This window comes from Lotus japonicus, chromosome 5 (genome assembly GCF_012489685.1).
Source record: "Lotus japonicus ecotype B-129 chromosome 5, LjGifu_v1.2".
Taxonomy (NCBI): Eukaryota; Viridiplantae; Streptophyta; class Magnoliopsida; order Fabales; family Fabaceae; genus Lotus; species Lotus japonicus.
Window position 1 is genome coordinate 4,227,893 of NC_080045.1, and position 17,163 is coordinate 4,245,055.

Consider the following 17,163-nt stretch of genomic DNA (forward strand, 5'->3'; position numbering starts at 1 on the left):
TTCTTCAACCAACAATTTGCAGATTCTATGAGCATTGGACAACAAGAATAGCACACCGTAAAATAACAATAACACAAAACTATTCAACTAGAAAGAACATGCTGACTGGTCCAAATTAATAACACGTAAGATTTTGGACTTCAATTGAATAAAACAATCTCAGTGATAACATTTAAATGATTTTTTAGTAATCTAATTTAATTGGTCTTAAAGATCAAGACCTAAAACATATATTTATGTATTTTTTAAAAATACAAACATGCAACTTCTATTAAAATTTTGAATACATTAATATTAGACTTAATTACACTTTTGGTCCCCCAATTTTTCCCTTCCTGCGAAAATCGTCCCCCAACTACGAAATTAGCAAAAACTATCCTCAACGTTTACACTCTGTTGCAAAACTAATCCGTCGTTAAACTTCCGTCTGAAAACTAACGTTTTCTAGATAAAAAATAATAAAATAATAAAAAACAGATGAACTTCATCTCTTTCTTCAAACAATCTTCACTATGTTCTTCACAAATATTAGAAAAACCCAGAGTAAAAAATCAAGATTTTAAATTAGCTAAATTAAAAATATTTTTTTCGAATGCAGATTTCACAGTTAAAGGGAAAAAATGAATAGGCAGAGAATTAAAAGCATAAGAAAATTTATTGCAAAGTTTCTGAGAAGCTAAATCAAAGAGAGTAAAATTATAGTACAAGTTTGAAGGTGGAAACATCACTCAGTACAAAAATGAAACCTTAAAAAAAATTGAAAAGGAATTAATGGACGGAAGGAGTGGGTTGAATGGTGGGAGGGTGATGATGAAAAGAAGCATAAGGAAGGGTGTGGAAGATGAGGAAACGAACATGTCTGATTGCAACCAATATCATCTCTAAACTGCAGCGCCGTATACTCTTCAAGCACCTCCGCTACAATTGCCACCAATATCATCTCTCTTTGTTCGACGCCAACAATGAAATCACGTCAGGTTGAAGTTGAATCCAAGTGAAGGTAGGGTGTGTATGAAGTGAAGGCTGTGGGTTGCGATTTGGAGGTGGAGGCTGGGGATCGTGATTTGGGGATGGAGGCGGTGGAGATTGTGGGTCGCGATTTGGGGGTGGCGGCGATAGTGGTTGCGGGTCGTGATTTCGGGGTGAAACTAAGCTTCGTATAGGGTTAATCGTCTACTTGGTCCCTGTCTTTGTCTCGCCATCTGAAGTAAGTCCCTCCCCGGAAAATTTGCAAATCTGGGTCCTCTCGTTTGCAATTTGTGTGGAGCAGGTCCTCGCCGGAGTCCGAAGCTCCGGCGAGTAATGATTTGGCTAGCTGACTGGGATTACTTAGCTGACATGGATTTTTTTAAAAATTTAAAAATTTAAAAAAATTACTTATCAGATTTATTATTCAAATTAACAAAATTAAACCCTAATTAACTAACTAATTAACAAAATTTAATTAACAAAATAAATTTCCCCCAAATAAAATAAAAAAAAACACTCCAGGTCCAGAATCAAATTGGCACCGTCCCTATCAATCCCAAACATGAATCAACCCTCCACGTCTGAATTAACAATTTGGCTTTCTCTCTAGATCTGGAGGTGAGCTAGGTTTCTAGATCGAGGATCCAAATCCCTGTCTTCTCCTTCGAACACCCAAATCTCTGTCTCTAGATCTGGAGGTGTGCATTAAATTAAGGGTTAATCATCGGTTGAGGTTGCAGCATGGGGGTGGGTTGCAGGTGAGGGTGGGGTTGCGAGTGAGGGTGGGGATGGGGGTGGGTTACGGGTGAGGTGGGGTGGGTTGCGATGGGTTCTGGGTAGGGATGGGTTTCAGGGTTGGGTTGCGGGTGAGGGTGGGGTGGGGATGGGAGTGGGTTGCAGGTGAAGGTGGGGGTGGGTTACGAGTGGGGTTGGGTTGCAGGTGAAGGTGGGGATGGGTTACGAGTGTTTCTGGAATGGGTTTCTGGGGTGTTTCTTCCTCTGTGTGTGATGTTGCAGTGAGGTGATGAGGTGATGAGGAAGAAGAAACTGGAACAAGAAGGTCTCAATGGTCCATCTGTTTCGTGTTTCTTCATCTGTGTTTGTTTCTCTGCTGTGTTATGTTTTCTGCTCTTCTTTTCTTCCCCTTTCAATTTTTGTATGCTCGGTTATGGTGGAGATCAGGGTTTTGTTTTCTGGATTTTGATTTGTGTTTCTGGATTTACAACTCTTGTTGAAGAAACAGTTCTGGAACAATTCTGGGTTCAATTCGCAAGGATTTACAAGTTTTGTTTTCTGGGTTCTGTTCACATATCTGGAACCTGAACCTTCCTTGGCAGAAATTATTCTTAATTTTGTGAAGAAGATGAATAAGAAAATGAAGATGAGATCAATCTAAAAATTTTAGATCAAGAACACTCATGTTGAAGATCCATGTTAATGAAAGATGAATTAGGGATTTAAAACTGATTTGTAAATTTTTATTTTTTTTTATTTTTTTCCCTTGACACGTCAGACTCATTTATCCAGTCAGCTAGTCAAATCATCACTCGCCGGAGCTCCGGACTCCGGCGAGGACCTGCTCCACACAAATTGCAAACGAGAGGACCCAGATTTGCAAATTTTCCGGGGAGGGACTTACTTCAGACGGCGAGACAAAGACAGGGACCAAGTAGACGATTAACCCCTTCGTATATTACGTTAACACAAGTTCCATCTTAGTATTGATGCAAATTGCAGAGGGTGTGTATTGGGTAACAAATTGCAGAGAAATAGCGTGCAATCCAAGAGGGGCTTAAAACCCTAATTAGACTTGAACCCCTTTGTGAGTCACGTGAGAGGCATGTGAGTGTCTACTCATCATTCTCTCTGCTGAATAGTCACGTGAGACACGCGTGAGGGAGTCACATCAGCTTCTCACATTAGTTTTCAGACGGAGGTGTAACGACAGACCAGTTTTGCAACGGAGAGTAAACTTTGAGGATGGTTTTTGCTAATTTCGTAGTCGAGGGACGATATTCGCAGGAAGGGCAACGTTGGAGGACAAAAATGCAATTAAGCCTCAATATTAATGAATAAAATCATGAAATTTGTAAGCATATAAATTATTTTCAAATTTTAAAACAAATAAAATTTGATATCATTCTTATTCTTATTCTAAGTCTAATTAATCTTTATTCTTATTTCTTTACTGAAATTTTGATAAGGAAATATAGTAACTTAGTTTTCATATCTATATCTAAAAAAATAGAAATAGTTTGGACAAATTAATTTCAGTATAATTAGTAATTAGTTATTATAATAATTTATTTTCGTTTAATTAAATTCCTATTAAAATAAATTCCTATGATAGTTTGATATCAATTTTTTTCTTTTACTATATTTTTCATATTCTTAAAAAATAAATAGAATAGGATACAGACGTAAACACAGGCACATTCACTATTAAGCTTTTGTCCATTTTCTATTTTTATTTCCATTCCATAATAGCTGGCTATACAAATATATTGTTATATATAGCATATAAAATGAGAGTTCTGAAGTAGTATAGCACAACAATATCGATATGGCACTAATGTTATCAACAAAATCACTATTGTGGTTGTTATTTGTGGTGGTGTCCCACTTCACCATCTCATGCAACGCCGACCAACAAGGCAAATACCTCTACAAGTTCATTCAGTCACGAAGGTCTCATAAGAAGTCTTCACAGGGAGAAGCTTATGGTGTTAATGGTATGGATCATGAATATTTTTCTCAATCACATGTTGAACAACATGCGTCGAATCAGGAACTGAACCAGGTAGAATAGTACTTAAATGTTGTTTTTGCACCTTTAAATCTTGTATATTATTGCTTCTTTCAATTAAAGATTATTAGTTTTGATCAATGTATTTCTTTTTTGCCAACCTTATCCATTTTCTCTGGTTCCGTACCTGGGTCAAAGGATGCTGATAAGGTGAAGGCTTTGCCGGGACAACCCCAAGGGGTGGATTTTGATCAGTATGCAGGGTATGTCACAGTGGATGCCAAGGCGGGGAGATCATTGTTCTATTACTTTGTGGAGTCACCTCACAATTCTTCCACCAAGCCTCTTGTTCTATGGCTGAATGGAGGTAACTCTAGAATATTCAATACATTACTTATACATGCATATGATTTTCTGGCCACGTGATTTTGACCAAAAAAAACTGAATGATCATACATATATGTGGTAGGGTAAACATTCACTTATATTTCTTATCACATATGCGCTTATTTATAACTTGTTTAACAAAAGTTCTTTGCAGCTTCCTTCTGTACAATTACAGGCCATTGAGTTCTGCAGTAGCTAGCTAGGATTAATCTTGTTATATATAAAATAGTTTATTAAATTAAAATATTAGGGTTATTTTTTGGCCTCATATTTGATACTTTTATCACATGTTGTGTAATTGATAAATGAACATCATTACAAAATGTAATTAAGAAAAATACAAGAATATGAAATATGCCTATTTGAGAATGTTATTTTTTCCCAATAAACATCAAATTCCAATGACCCCCTCTATCCCACCCAATATTCCATGGTTAAACACAGCGAGATAGAAATTAGCCTTTTTTGCTGATGATTTCTTAATCATAATTACTTGAGAGGTGATAAGAATGAGATAATTAATTTCCAATCATTATCAACCAATGCACTAGAACATTAATAACATACACTAGTGGAGTTCCAACACAAAAGTCATGAGTCACGTCGGCCACCAAGCATGATTCCTGAGCAAGAATCTTTCATATTTTTAACACGGTTTTTATTTCTATATATTGCTTCAAAATTTAAGGTAATATTCATGATTATTTGTTAATTATATTTTAAATTTCATTTAATCCTTTATTACATCATTTTATACACTCAGCATAATATTAATTAATAATCTTGAAATTTGAAAAACAACTATATATGTACATATATGTTTTTGGCAAAAATTTTTTTTGGCAAAACTTAACTTGAATAATATATGTATTGTTTATGGTGTTATCCTAAAAAGGGTCAATTTTCTAACTCATTTGTCATATTTTAATTAGACAAAAGTGAAAATAACATATATAAAATTGTACCTAAGTTTTGTCCCTGCAGTTTTTTCCACGAGCATGCAATCTAAGCATTTTCAAGGCCTAATATTGCATTTCATTACATTTTAGGAGAATTTTGTCACTTTGAATATTTTCCTTTTAAGTAATTAGTGGAATGCACACATGGGAACAAAATTTTATAAATGTATACATTATATGGTGATGTACAGGACCAGGGTGCTCTTCCTTTGGGTATGGAGCCATGCAAGAATTGGGACCTTTTAGAGTCAATAGTGATGGAAGAACACTTCACATAAATGAACATGCATGGAATAATGGTAAGAGTTCTCTAGATATATGAAACCTATTATGTTTGTTTCAAAAAATAGTCACTTCTTTTCAAAAAATAATCAATCTTATATTTTTCTAAACTATTTGTGTGTGCTTTTACTAAAAAACTGAATTATATTTAAAAATAAAAACTAGAAATCTGATTATTTCTTTAAGCTATTTCAATTTTCCAGTGAATTTTAAATGAAAAACATTTGTTATATTTGTCAACAAACATACATCAATATCCGCTTTTCAAAATATCATAAAATAAAATCAGTTTCTTTAATTATTTAGCTTTAAAGTCATTTATTTTTGGCTTAATTGCACTTTTGGTCCCCCAACTATACCCTTCCTGCGAAAATCGTCCTTAAACTTCAAAATTAGCAAAAAACGACCCTGAAGTTTACACCCGGTTGCAAAACTGGTCTGCCGTCCAAAACCATCCAAAACTTAACGGATTCTGGGTTAAAAAATGAATTAAAAATTAAAAAAGTGAAACCCAACAACCTTCATTCATTATTCATCTTCTTCAAACATCTTCTTCTTCATTTTCATCCCTGTCATTTTCTTCCCACATCATCCTCAATTCTTCTATTTTGATTCAAAATTCTATTAAAGAAAAAAACTAAAAGGAGCAGCAGCAACTTCCATTTGGTGTTTCAAAAGAGCGTAGGTGGCAGAAGCGACAACAGAAGCGATGAAAGGTGGCAGAGATGGAGAAAAAGGTGAACGAAGATACCCATAGCTTTGCAGACGAAGTTGAGGTTGCTGATTCGGTCAATGGTTCGGCGACGGTGGCGGGTGATGGTGAAGGAGGCAGATTCAAGCCACCACCTTTCTTCTTCAGATCTGGTCTCTGTTGATTCTGTGTCTCTCTCATTTCATATATTCCTCCCTCCACGACTCCTTCCTCTTTAAAACTCATAAAAGTCCCCCTTTGTTCACCCCCAGAACCCAGAAAACCCACCGATTTTGGAACACCAACACACTTGCATTTTCAAGTTCTGGGTTTTATGGTTGTTTATGGTTTGAGTACTAGATTTGAAGGGGGTCAATTGATCTTCTGCTTCAATTGCTTGGATGTGATGGTGAATTTTGGTTTCGATTGAAGAAGCAGAGAGAAAATGCAGGTTGAGGTGGAAAGGGATAACAAACAAGAAACGATAAAACTCACCTCTTCAGTTTTTCAGGATTTGTTTTTCCTGGATTTGGTTTCCTTTTAATCTGAACAATTTTTTTTTCGATTAAAATTTCAGGTTGTGATCATTTGAATCTCAAATGCTCTCATGAATTGATGTAATATTCTGGGTATTTCTGGATTTCAATTAAAATACTATTATTTTCTCAATTTTATTTTTTATTTATTTTTTAATACATTTTTAACAGAATATTCTGTTAGTTTTTAGACGGAATCTAACGGAAAACCAATTTTGCAACTGGGTGTAAACTTTAGGGTCGTTTTTTGCTAATTTTAAAGTTTGAGGACGATTTTCGCAGGAAGGGTATAGTTGGGGGACCAAAAGTGCAATTAAGCATTTATTTTTTAAGCGAACAAAACGAGCATCACAATCTTTTTTTTTTGCATGTTTGCATTGTTGTCTGTGATTCAGAACTGATGAGTTTCTTCTATAACTGGCAGTGGCAAATGTTATTTTCCTAGAGTCTCCAGTTGGAGTTGGCTTTTCATATTCAAACAATTCATTACGTGACTCAAAAAATGGTGATCACAGAACAGCCATGGATTCATACACTTTCCTTCTTAACTGGCTGGAGAGATTCCCACAGTATAAAACAAGAGACCTGTTCATAACTGGTGAAAGTTATGCTGGCCATTATGTCCCTCAGCTTGCTCACATTATCCTATCAAAGAATAAGTTACATAAAAGTCACACAGTGATAAACTTGAAAGGGATCGCGGTGAGTCATCAATCCTGTCACGAATATATTATCCCAAAACCCACCAATTTGAAGATACATGAATAGTTTTATATTATATTTATAATGCATCCCTTCACGGTGACTTACAATGCACATGTTTATCTACCTTGTGTTCATATTCAACTTTTTATTGAAATAATAGGTGGATTGAACTCTACTTGGCGAAAGTGTTTTCAATTGCAGTTTTGGCTGCAATTATGTAGGAGAATCACATACAAATACAGGTTGTTGCAACTGCAATTGCGAGGACTAAGAAACCATTTACGTTGTAGTCGCAATTGCAATTGTAGAAAACAATTGAAAAAACTCTACTTGGTCATAGAGACTTTGATATTATATCAATCATACTAAAAACCTAAGTTTCTGGGTGAAGACGTGAGCATTGAAAGATTTTCTATAATATTTCTAACAAAATCTTTCAGTGTACAACATATTGAATTTGTTATTTCTTCTCAAACTTTTGTTCTGTGTGCAGATTGGAAATGCCTGGATAGATGATAATTATTGTTCAAAGGGAATGTATGACTACTTCTGGACGCATGGTCTGATCTCTGACGAAACCCATAAAGGACTTCAAAAACATTGTAACTTTAAGCATGCCAACCTTACAAGTGAATGCAACAAGTATGCAGACAGAGTAGATGAAGAGCTAGGAAATATTGACATATACAACATATATGCTCCACTTTGCAATTCATCAGAAAGTCATGCCACCTACACTGTAAGTTGCATGCATGTTGCAATTGTTACATTGTTGTTTGTGAAATCTCAACTTGCAATGTGGGGAAAACATTCAAGGGTAGTATTCTATTTCTTCATAGTAAAGTTTAATAGCAAGTTTGGATGAGTTACTCACAAACTCATTAATTTTAACTTTATAAATCAATTGTAACTTTCCAACATGCACTAACTGCATTTATTTTCATTCTTGACTTTGATAGTCTACTATATCGATCTAATTTTAAAATAGTCCAACAGTAACTACATGTCATATACACTTAAGTGTTCTCTTAAAATATTTCTTCTTAATCACATAAGATCATATATCACATCTATCAATTCTCTTTTTTCTTCTCTTCCTCCCCCTCTCATATTTCCTTTTTAATGTTACGCCTCTATCATATATTATTGTCATGTTAAGTTGGTTGTCTACCTAAGATTTTCACTTAATCCAAAGGGTTATTAGCTATACTCAAATAAGATCAAAGTTTTCATCCTATATCAAAAAACCTGCAATCATCCAATTTATGTCACTCTTATATATGGAAAACAAAATCGACAACAACATTACTTATCACTTATCATAAAAACTTAAGATAAAGTTCACATAAATAAAGAACACTAAGATTCCATAAAAAAAAACACAAAGATCATTCTATGATGTTTATAAAAACTAAATCAGAAATTGTTCTATACTCAACAATACAGGGCAACGACATTGACCCTTGTTCTGATGATTATACCACTACCTACTTAAATCTCCCTGAAGTTCAAGAGGCTCTTCATGCTAAGGCAACAAAATGGTCTCCTTGCAAGTACGCACAACTTAGCAATTGTTTTTCTTCCCCATAATTGTTTTTTATTTTCTGAATTAAAGTGTTAATGCTTCTTTTCAGCGAAATGGATTGGACAGATAGTCCAACAACTATTCTGCCCATTATAAAACAGCTAATATCAAGTGGTCTAAGAACTTGGATATTCAGGTGAGGGTTACAATTTGCTTCATTATGTGCAAGACATTATCACAGTTTTAAGTGAAAGGCAACATATTTCAATAGTTATACGAATATCCATATAACATCACAATATTTACAGAACATATGATAATATCAATAAGATTTTACAAGTGTATCAATATCTCAGTAATATATCGCAATATCTTGTGAATATCTCATCATTGTTTTTCAATAATGCAGTGGCGACACAGATGGTCGCGTTCCCATAACATCTTCAAGATATTCTGTGAATTCCTTGAAACTTCACGTGGACACAACATGGCGTCCATGGGGCTCTGGCAATGAGGTAACGAAACATCTTTACTCTGTGTTCAAAACTTACCAACCATAGGAAGGATTTTATATTATACGTCTCACACCGCACAATATATATATATATATATATATATATATATATATATATACACAGGTTGGAGGATATGTTGTTGGGTATAAAGGTCTCACATTCGTTACAATAAGAGGAGCTGGTCACACGGTTCCGAGCTACCAGCCAGAGAGAGCACTAACTATGTTCTCTTCTTTTCTCCATGGAAAACTTCCTCCGAAATTAATCTCTTAAGTCTATTTGTTATATGCATAAAATTGATATGGAAATGTGATAGATGATTTCATATAAAAATTCATCTATGAAATTCTCACATGTAATTTTTTTTTTGTAAAAGTAGAACAATAAAATCGCTCCTAAGCCTTATTTATATCCGTGTCAATGTTGAGCAAGAAGTTCAGGTATATATTTTCATAAGAATATGCATCAAAAGTAAAAAATAAACTATTTCTAAGAAAGGTTTATGATATGTTGAACTAATCATGATTCACTCCATAAATAAATGTGTGCATCTGTTATCCTCAAGTCTATTAGTAAAGGTGTCAAGTATATTTGAAAATGGATTATAAGAAAACTACAAAGGGTTATATAACACTAATTACTTCGTAGAAAGGAAAAAGTAAGTCGATCCAAACTAAAGAACAATAAAGTAAAAAACTGAGAGCTTTCACAATCAAATTTATCTAATTAAAAATAAGAGTTTAATGGATATGCACTGTCAGTGTAAAACTGTTTTACACTGACAACCAATCACAACATGCCATATAAGTGAAATAATATCTTTCATCTTAAATTTTAATTAAAACAAGAATATATTTGCTGATGTGGCGGAATTCAATTGGGCGACTGTGTAAACAAAGTTTACACTGACAGTGTATACCCATTAAATTCTAAAAATAAATCTATCACTATCTTATCTCTTAATTTAAAGTATGAGGTAATCCTATTTATCACCAAATAAATCGCCAAATAATTCAAATAATTATTTCATCTCCTCCACGACATAACTCGCACGCCCCACGCCCATCTTGGGGATGGTCCACAAAACCGTCATGTCACAATATCTAATCATGTCATAGATTCTATATGAGAATGTGTCCCACACCCTTTCTTTAGTGTGGTCCACAAAATCTTGTCATGTCACAATATCTTGTCATGTCACAAATATTGTAAGAATCTTTTCTCCAAAAAGACTCTGAAAAATAACTATATCAATATTATACTTGAAATTCACAGAATTTCACATACACATTATCATTATGATAATGAAAACAACCAATAATAATTAAAATAAAATTATTAATAATTATCTTGGTCTTACAAACTTTGTATTTCTTTGCTTTGAATACAACAATCTTTTTCTTCTTAGCTTGTAGATGATATGACTATTAAGTCTTTGCTTCTGATCATTTCTTCATTCTTCGTTCTCCTTAGATTTTGACATTTTGTGATATTTTTGAAGCGCCATTCTTCTCTGGACTTCAGATGCTTCAATGTCGGTGTAGTTCGACAAGATTGAGAACTTCTTATTAGCTTCTAGTTCTCTGTATGAGATTGCTGAGATACTAGAGCTATTTTATCTTGAATAGACGTTGTAGCTTTTGATCCTTGTTCTTTTTTTTTTTCCTTTGTTAATCTTGATCCTGCATCTTTTAGTAGATGTTTGACACTTAGGTTTAAGATCATTTTTCGTCATCTTAGATGATCTTCTAGTGCTCTTGCTTGTTGACTAAACCTCAAAAACGTTTGATCCTGCTTATATCGCGGATGCGTTGTCTTAGCATGATTTGTCTTTGAGGGCTTTTCTTCAACAATTATGACTTTGAGAGTTCCTTCTTTGAATTTTTGTTAATGAAGCGATATACAAGACTTGATGATCTTAGAGTATTTTTTTCTCAAAAAACATTCCTTTGAAGTTTGTTCATTTAGAGGGATCAATTCCTTACATCTTACTTATAGACATTGTGGCTTATATCCTCTTCATAGTCTTGCGCTTTTATACTTGGTACTGATTAAGAATTTGAATGACATAAGATCATTAGCTTTTACTGCTTTGTCTATTGTCATCATTAAAACCAAAAAATGAGATTGTTTTCCTTAACAATTTGGCCACACCCATAGGGACTAGACTTAGGGCGTTCTCTTATAAGGACTCTTAGGCTGAGGATTTATAAGGCCCAAGAGTCCATTGTTGGGGCTTCTTTCAGGCACCACCAGAGTGTGGCTTCTTGTTGTGGGATAATGAATATTTGTTTGAAGGAGCAAATACAACACTTGTATTTGAACTTACCAGAACATTGCATGAGTTAGAGGAGATGAAGAAGAAACTAGAAGAGAGAAAGAAGACCTTGGAGGAGAGTAAGATGAACTTAGAAGATTTGAAGAGGAAGAATGATAAGGTTCGGAGGAAGCTTGAGACTGAAATGATGAAGAAGAATATGACCATTGTATGTATTGTTCTGTCATGATTTTGGTTTGTGGTTGTGTCAGGAAAAGTAAATGTTGTTGTGTAGGTAGATGAAAGATAGGGATGAAATATTGAAAGAGATTAAGTTGGTTGTTGGATTGTACCTAAATGTATCACTATTTTGGTGCTAATTGCTTTTGTTTGTCAATTTCTCCTTATTTTCTTGCTTTGCTTTTGGTTCCAGTAAAAGACATATCACACCTAACTAAATTGAGAATCTCAAATATTCATGTACTGACAAAATGAAAACGTCAAGGATTCCTTAATGGGATCACTTGTTTAATATTTCCAACAAAAGCACATGACTAACCCATCAAAATGAGAATCTCAATGATTCATCTTATAATAAAACCAAAATATGTGGTCCAGCCACTCTCCAACAACAACAAACATTAAAGAAAGGGAAATGACCATGTCCTAAGTGGTTCACAATACATAAAGTATATCAAAATATGCACCTCATGTGCAGGTTTAAACTACCATTAAACTATTACAACCATCTAAACTCTGATCTAGTTCATCTCTCTAACTATCAGCAATACATTTTCCTTTGTTGAGTTGTTGTTGTCCTCCCTGCCCAGAAGCTTTAGCAGCATTCACACCTTCATCCTAAACTTGAGAGCTATGATTGTTTGCAGCAAGTCCCTCGACAAAAGCTGGCTCAGAAGCACCTTGTGTGACACTATCCTTCATAAAAGAAGAAGAATATTTAAGCTTCATAACATCAGTAGAAGGTATGTGTATTTAATTTTAGATCTGGCCAGGTTTACTACCCTCTGAATTTGTTCTTCAACAGGGGCAAAGGTTTTTTTCTTTGAAGGTCATCTTTTATTCCTCTTCACCTGTATAGAAGGCCACAAGCCTTTAGTTCTTTCAAATATAATAGAAAGAGAACTGACCAGATTTGTGCAGGGTACTTACCTTGGGAATTGGTTGGGTTGAATCAATCACTTGACTACCAGTTGCATCTCCCTCAACAACAATGTTTTATGTGTTTCTCCTGACCTACATAAGGTTAGGCACCATGATGCTTGTATTAGGGTATTAGGTTATTCTTTGATGCTTGTATGTAAATGAGAGAGAGAGAGAGAGAGAGAGAGAGAGAGAGAGAGAGTTTGTATTTTTACCCTCTTAGAAGCTTGTCTTCTAGGTCTAGAAGAAGTCTGATTGCTACTTTCAAGGGCTTGGGAATCTGGGTTGACCACTGGATTCTTGCAACTCCTTGTATTATGCCCAAACTGCCCACACCTACTGAATTTATTCCTGGAAACACCTATATGCAACCTTGTATGATTGTTAGTTGTGTCTTCATGTGGATCTCTCCTCCTAAGCTTCTTAGGTCTCCCCAAGGCTCTCCTGTACAAAGGAGAGAGGATGTATTCATCATTGGTTGTTGGCCAAAGTTTTTGACCACTAATGGGACTTACCAGATGCTCATAAGTTGCCCTATAGGCTGCCCTCCTGTAGTATGCATGGACAAAATCTTCTGGCTTTTGTCCATTGTGTGAAATGGCAGCAATTTCATGCCTAAATGGGATCCCCACCAATTCCCAGAAGTTACACATGCAAGTGTGTTTTTTCAAATCAACAATAAACTGGTCGTGTGATACTATATGCTTGACCTCAAACATATCCTAGCCACAACATTGAGGTATCAAGTGTGAAGTCATCTGAATCTCCCACTTCAATCTTTCCAATGGCTTTGGCATGACACCCCTCTAATACTTATCCATCTTTTCATTCATGGTAGCAAACCTCCCCATAATGTAACTTCTAATCTAATCCACCATTGTCAGAACTGGCTTATCCCTAGCCAACAGTATTGTAGCATTGAATGACTCATACAGTTTATTCATCAACACATCACATTTAGTATAAAATGTGAAAGCTTGCTTGCACCAAGCACTTGTAGGAATCTGCATCAGCCAAGTGTAAGCTTCTGGATGCAATGCCTGCAGCTCCATCATCTTTTTTGTCCATAGCTGGTGATAGGTTGCCTTTGCAGCATCCATCATGAGGTTCCTTATAACAACCCTTCCTCCAAAAAAATTCTTAAAATTGGCATATAGATGCCTCAGATAGAACATGTGTTCTACTCCTCCCATTAGGTCATCAAAAACAGTTAGCAAATCCTGCAAAAATAAGGACACTTCAGTACATATTAGTCTTCCCTATAACCTATCAATGTTATGAAGATAGTGATTGATATTTTACCTTATGTTGACCAACTATGAAGATCCATCTCCTATCTACCCCAATGTCATCTAATAAAGTTTCAAGGAACCATTTCCAACTCTCCTTGCATTCTGACTCAACAACTGCAAATGCTAAGGGAAAATATTGATCATTGGGGTCCCTTGCCACATCACATAGTAAGATTCCCCTATATTGTGTCTTCAAATGGCAACCATCCAGTCCTATGAATGGCATGCACCCTTCCACAAACCCCTTCTTGCAACCCTCCAAACACATGTAAAATCTCTTAAACCTAGGATGTAAGGTTCCAGGAAACCTTTCAATGTTGACCTTACATGTGTTTCCTCTAGACTTATCAATGAGCTCTGCACTGAACCTATAGAGAAGATGATAGTGTCTACTGACATCTCCCTCTACAATCTCCATGGCCATATGTCTTCCCTTCCAAGCTCTCCAACTTGTGATTCTAGTTGAGAACCCCACCCTGACCTCATCTTGCACTTCAGACAGCCTGGGCATCCTTGAATTCCGGACCTCCTCAATCATCTTGCTAGAAACACACTTACTTGATGCAGACTTGTTGTTGAACATTCTCCCACAGGTATGTAGTCCATGCATTGTTTTGATACTAAATGTATGCTTTCCACCAACCTTACTACAAAGCATAAGGAAATCACAATCTCTCTTACAAACCACCCTGCACCTAACACCATCATTCTTCTTAAAGCTGATTTGCCTCTCTTTCAACATAGAATGTTCCCTCACGGCTTCTTTAAAATGCTCCAATGATCTGAATTTCATCCTTACTTTGAACTAAAAATCCTCCCTCATGTCTTCTTTGTGATATTGTGGAAATTTTCTCTTCTGTTGTAGGATATCATCATCATCATCATCACTGTCAGACACACTACCAAGGTCCTCATTTTCCCATCCATCTTCCATGTCACGGTCACTATGGAAACCACTTCCACCCTTAGCATCACCAAACACCACACTAGGCCCACCCCTAGAAATTTCATATGTCCCTTCCTGCATCTTCATCACCTGCTCATTCAACAAAGCCTCAGCCTCCCCATTGTTGTTACTTTGAAACCCATCATCATGGCCTACTGCCCTATCTTCCTCAAAATGATAAAGTGAACATCCTTGACAGAATTCTACTTGGTCTTGTCCACCTGTCATGTTTTCTGGAACTTGATCAGCATCTACCATTGTTTATGGACCTTGCTCAACATGTGACATGTTTTGTGGAACTTGATCACCACCTAGCATGTCACCATCCAGCATGTTCTCTGGAACTTGATCATCACCTGACTCTTCAAATAATGAAAGTGAGGTAAGCTATTGTATGACATATAAGTAAGGGAAATGTAAATTGACCAATCAAAAGAAGAGAGAGTCAAACATGTAACATTAACTTGACCCAATTCTTCAACAAGTTGTTGCACCCCTTCCATATACCCTACAACTTCATTAATAACTTGACTCTCACCAACCATTTGACTTTCTCCATGTACTTGACTTTCAGCACTCACTTGTGTAAGACCTGGTTGATTTTGTGTTTAATTAACTAGTTATCTATCGGCTTAAGGGAGATAAACGCTATTAAGCTTAAGTTGATTTGTTTATTGTTCCTCATGTGTTTATATAATTATGATTGTATTATCATTATTATTATTATCTATTTTATTTAAAAGAAAAGAAAACTTCAAGTTGAAGAGGTGAATAATCACTCACATGACTAGTGATTGAAGAAAATAAATATATATATATATATGTAACTTAACAATAATACTTTGTTACTACTTTGTTCCTTCATCACTTAAACTTGCTCAAAGTGATCTAAATTCATATTTTATTATTTTTTAGAGCTCCTCATATTTTTTAGAACAACAATATATCATCTCAGTATTTTTTTCCTTAACTCTAAAAGCTAGATCCTACACTATCCAAATTAACACTTTACTTTATTCTATAACTCTACCATTCTGTCTCCAATTTTATTTTAGTATTCATTTACCATTCTTTTGCCAGAATTCTCGTGGCCTATTTGGGGAGTACCACGTGCCCAACTCCCCACTAAAATCTTGACACAACACACACTACCCATGACTACTCGACACCTAGACCAAGGACGACAACTCACCCTCTCGTAAACATATAACTAAGGAAAAAAAAACTGGACAGCAAAGAAAAAATTATTAAATGAATTGAAGCTTGAGATGGGTTATCCAAATCCTATGGCACGCATGACCAGGATTGAATAAATTACGTGTAGGCAAGATATTGTTTGTGCTGGCAAAGCTATGAAGCTAGGAGCATGAGGTGTTCAAATTTGAGATCAAGGATTTTACTATAAAAGGAAAGGCACGTAGTTAGTTCTTTGGATATCAATTCACCATAAGTGTGACATGCACAAAGCTATTGATGAGCAATATTTTACCCATTTTATATAGCCTTAATTTGTCATTATTAATGATTATTTGTAATTAATTGACCTTGCTTGACAGAGATTTATATTATTTGGTCTAATTACGTTTATTCTTATTTTCAGGTTTTATTTGACATCAAGGGCATTTTAGGAGAATTGCGGAAAGAAGATTTGATTGTGCTGGAGTGAAGATTGTATTTTAGGAAATATTAGGATTTAATTTCGGAATAAATTAAGTTTGATATCTTTCAGATTCAAACTTATTTAGGTTGTTATTTTTAAACTCTATCTTTAGGATTTACTGTTATCTTTTAGGATTTGATTTTGATTAGGATTTGTGATCTCAGCTCCTATTTAAGGGTTTGTGCTGAGAGAAACAATTATCTTTTGCCTTCTGCTTATTATTCAGTATAATTTCGTTTTCAGTAATTATTAAAGTTCGGCTAGGGTTTATGCTTTTATTCCCTACTTCCTCCAATTTAATTGCTGAATTCGCCCCATCCATGGAAGGCTAATTCCTTTCGAACGAATTCCTTTGCAAAGTATATCGCGCTCTTGAGGTATAGTGCTTAATAGAATTCGCCTGATTAGTTTTCTTCATCTCTACTTCTGGCTTAGGTTTGCTTAATTCCTTATGATTAGAAATAGAAGATGATGTATGTTCGCTTAGTTCATATTAGGGCGTAAACGATTCTTAATCGCTTAGTTTAGGAAT

The 17,163-nt window shown here is 35.2% G+C and overlaps 1 protein-coding gene and 1 long non-coding RNA gene across 2 annotated transcripts; both read left to right on the forward strand.

The window, feature by feature from the left end:
• Window positions 1-3,526: 3,526 nt before the first annotated feature.
• Window positions 3,527-9,703, forward strand: LOC130718525 (serine carboxypeptidase 1-like). The gene is made up of 9 exons (XM_057569124.1): window positions 3,527-3,769; window positions 3,926-4,082; window positions 5,253-5,360; window positions 6,995-7,272; window positions 7,769-8,014; window positions 8,722-8,828; window positions 8,910-8,996; window positions 9,210-9,315; window positions 9,439-9,703. Exons 1-9 carry the CDS (start codon window positions 3,533-3,535, stop codon window positions 9,586-9,588), a joined length of 1,476 nt encoding a protein of 491 aa, XP_057425107.1. The 5' UTR covers window positions 3,527-3,532; the 3' UTR covers window positions 9,589-9,703.
• Window positions 9,704-12,276: 2,573 nt separating this feature from the next.
• Window positions 12,277-16,909, forward strand: LOC130721571 (uncharacterized). Its single transcript, XR_009013512.1, has 3 exons — window positions 12,277-12,555; window positions 12,734-12,835; window positions 16,572-16,909. It is a non-coding gene; the product is annotated as an uncharacterized LOC130721571 (long non-coding RNA).
• The last annotated feature ends 254 nt before the right edge of the window (window positions 16,910-17,163 follow it).

Excerpts from the sequence above, each read along its gene's own strand:
- LOC130718525 (XM_057569124.1), top strand. The coding sequence starts at position 3,533 with ATGGCACTAATGTTATCAACAAAATCACTATTGTGGTTGTTATTTGTG. Across the intron at positions 8,015-8,721 it reads AAAGTCATGCCACCTACACT|GGCAACGACATTGACCCTTG; the intron begins GTAAGTTGCATG and ends TCAACAATACAG. Across the intron at positions 8,997-9,209 it reads CTAAGAACTTGGATATTCAG|TGGCGACACAGATGGTCGCG; the intron begins GTGAGGGTTACA and ends TCAATAATGCAG.